At 40.5% G+C, this 2,833-nt stretch overlaps 1 protein-coding gene across 1 annotated transcript; it reads left to right on the forward strand.

Annotated features, from left to right (window-relative positions):
- The first annotated feature begins 224 nt into the window (after positions 1–224).
- LOC110698846 (F-box protein At4g22280-like) lies at positions 225–1,862 on the forward strand. Its single transcript, XM_021876365.1, has 3 exons — positions 225–1,206; positions 1,390–1,481; positions 1,566–1,862. The coding sequence occupies exons 1-3, from the start codon at positions 225–227 to the stop codon at positions 1,860–1,862; spliced, it is 1,371 nt and encodes a 456-aa protein (XP_021732057.1).
- The last annotated feature ends 971 nt before the right edge of the window (positions 1,863–2,833 follow it).

Here is a 2,833-nt window from a genome sequence, read left to right on the forward strand (position 1 = left end):
ATACGGCTTAACACAGACATGAACTTATATAATAATACTCCGCAAGTGTTGTTGAATTGGATGGCTCACTTAATCATCAGTAGGTTGAGTTCATTGTGAGAACCTATTGAATGTCGATCAATATTCCTCTTTCATTACATTAACAATGTGCTATCAACCTTAACTATAGATGCTGTTGGTTTCTTCTTACTTTTGTTTGACAAAGGAAGTGTATCTTGCAGACCATGAGATCAAGCTCTAAATGCTTTGAGAGTTCAAAAAAGGTCAAATGTGATGAAGGGATTGACAGAATCAATAGCTTGCCAGATAAAATACTTGTGCATATACTTTCCTTTCTTCCAACAAAGCATGCAGTGGGCAGTAGCATTTTATCACGCAGGTGGCGCTATCTTTTCACTCTATTAACCAACTTTGATTTTGACGAGACACTCACATTTGGTCCTAATGATCATATTGGAAAACTTGCAGTGGCTAAAGCTCGCATACTCCAAAGCCTTGGTATAGAGGGTTTGAAGTGGTGTAGCACTTTCAAGGATTTTGTGGATAGAGTTTTAATGCTCTGCAAGTCCACACACATCAGTAGCTTTCGCCTAAAATGTGGTTTGGGATTTGACTGTTCAAATGTCAATTCATGGAAACAGGTTGCTCTACATCGTGGAGTTACAGAGCTTGATATCTCAACACTTGCATATGAATCAAGTGTGCTGCCATTATCTCTTTTCGTATGTGAAACACTGGTGTCACTAAAGATAGGTGGAGAGTTTGAAATGAAATTTCCTGCTTGCCTTTTGCCTCATCTCAAAACTCTACAACTCCATTCTGTTACATTTTCTGAAGCCTGCTCTCTCAACAGGCTCATTTCTGGCTGTCCTGTACTTGAGGATTTAGTCCTTGCAGGCTCATGGCAATATGTTGAAACTATCAACATTTCTTGCCCTTGGCTAACCAGTTTGACTATGGACTTCAGTGACATATTTATGTCTTGCTACCATAGAACTAGTGTTGTGCTCGATCTTCCCAATTTGCTGCATTTTAACTATGTGGATTACTTGGCAGAGAAATACTGCATAAAGAATATTAAGTCCCTCAAGGATGCTCGTATTGACATTTTGTTGGACATAGAAAATGCGGATTGGTTGACTTTCAGTGATTCAGTTTTAGGACTCATGAATGGAGTCTCTAGTGCCAGGCATCTGTACTTGTCTGGTAAATGAATGGAGGTATACAGCTCTTCTAACTCCTTATGCCTACTCTCTTTTCCCTACATTCTTTATAATGTGTAGTTGATGTCAAATTCTAATCTCATTTTTCTTTGATGGGTGGAGGCTCTAACTAGCGGGCCTTGCTGCCAATTTAAGCTGCCAACCTTCAATAACTTGTCTTGCTTAGAACTTGGATGGAGTCGATGTATTAACTGGAGAGACGTATTGCCTGACATTCTGCATAGCTCACCTATGCTTGAGCATCTCGTCTTTCCTGAGGTTAGTGGATTTGTTTTGCAAATTCTACCAATAACTAGTTAACATTATTAGCCTCATTTCTCTTCAATTTTGTCAACACTTCAGATACTTCTAAATCGTGTACTTGATGATGACTACGAGGATAAGAAATTTTGGAGCAGACTGCGAAAATCACCCTACTGTCTTTCCTCAAGCCTCAAGACTATTACTATAGACTGCTTTCATGGGTTTAATGAAGAGCTGGAGATAGCAAAGTATCTTGTCAGACATGGGAAGGTTTTGACAAAGCTGATTATATACTGGCAAATTAGCTCGAAGAAAGAGTATCAAGACCTGATGAAGTTGTTGAAGATTGGAAGATTAGCCACCAAAGAATGTGCAATTGAAGTAGGGGGATACTAATCCTTGCTGCCAACATCTCCCTTTATCATTTAGTTGTCTGCTGCTGAATAATGTGGATATCAAAACTCATACTGGGTCAATTACGGTTTGATCTAATGGTTGCATCTGTAGTGCAGCCGTGCAGGTGAGGCTGTGCAGTTAAATCTTAGTTTTAATTCCGTATTTAACATGGATTTTTGTTTATACTCAAGCAACTATGCTGTGGTTTGATACTTTGATAACATGAAGTATTGTGGAAGGAAATAAACCTTAGTTTTTGTTAATTCATTAATCATACTATGCAATTTATCTTTAACAGGATTTCTTAATTCATTAATCATACTATGCACAAGCTAAATATCAAAATACATTTGATCGATGTGATGGCATATTCAGCTGTTGAGCCGAGTATACGTTCAAGTAAACATTCAAACTTTCTTATATCTGAAGTAATTACTAATGATTAAGTTAAAGATGCTTCGTATGTCTTAGAACAACCCATGTTAACCAGATATTAAAGACAAAATCACACGTTTTTCGGGATCCGATGACTGTATGAACTAGTACTATGATTGAGGACCTTCTGGGGTCACGGAAGGTCCAAGTGTCCAACATATATGAGTAATTAATTTACCGTTCATGATTATGTTTCTTTCCCATGATATCATCCATTAGAGGTGTCCACCGTGCGAGTCGTGCGAGCTGGGTTAGGGTTAGGTGGGTCGCGGGTTGGGGTTTCATGACACACGGCACGACACACGTAGGGTAGGGTGGGCCGGGTCGTGGGTTGGGTCGGAGAAGTTGGACACACCAGGGTTAGGTTCGTGGGTTAGACGAGTCGTGGGTGGGTCGAGCTGGGTTTGTGGGTTAGACGGATCGTGGGTGGGTCGAGCTGGGTTTGTGGGTTAGACGGGTCATGGGTGGGTCGAGCTAGGTTCGTGGGTTAGACGGGTCAAGGTGGGTTAGTGAGTTAGGGTGGGTCGAAGGGTGGG

This window comes from Chenopodium quinoa, unplaced genomic scaffold (assembly GCF_001683475.1).
Source record: "Chenopodium quinoa cultivar QQ74 unplaced genomic scaffold, ASM168347v1, whole genome shotgun sequence".
NCBI lineage: Eukaryota > Viridiplantae > Streptophyta > Magnoliopsida > Caryophyllales > Amaranthaceae > Chenopodium > Chenopodium quinoa.

Bases quoted from the DNA above. Each gene is read 5' to 3' on its own strand.
- LOC110698846 (XM_021876365.1), top strand. From the start codon at position 225: ATGAGATCAAGCTCTAAATGCTTTGAGAGTTCAAAAAAGGTCAAATGT. The intron at 1,207-1,389 runs GTAAATGAATGG...TGTCTTGCTTAG, and splicing joins CAGGCATCTGTACTTGTCTG to AACTTGGATGGAGTCGATGT. The intron at 1,482-1,565 runs GTTAGTGGATTT...TCAACACTTCAG, and splicing joins AGCATCTCGTCTTTCCTGAG to ATACTTCTAAATCGTGTACT.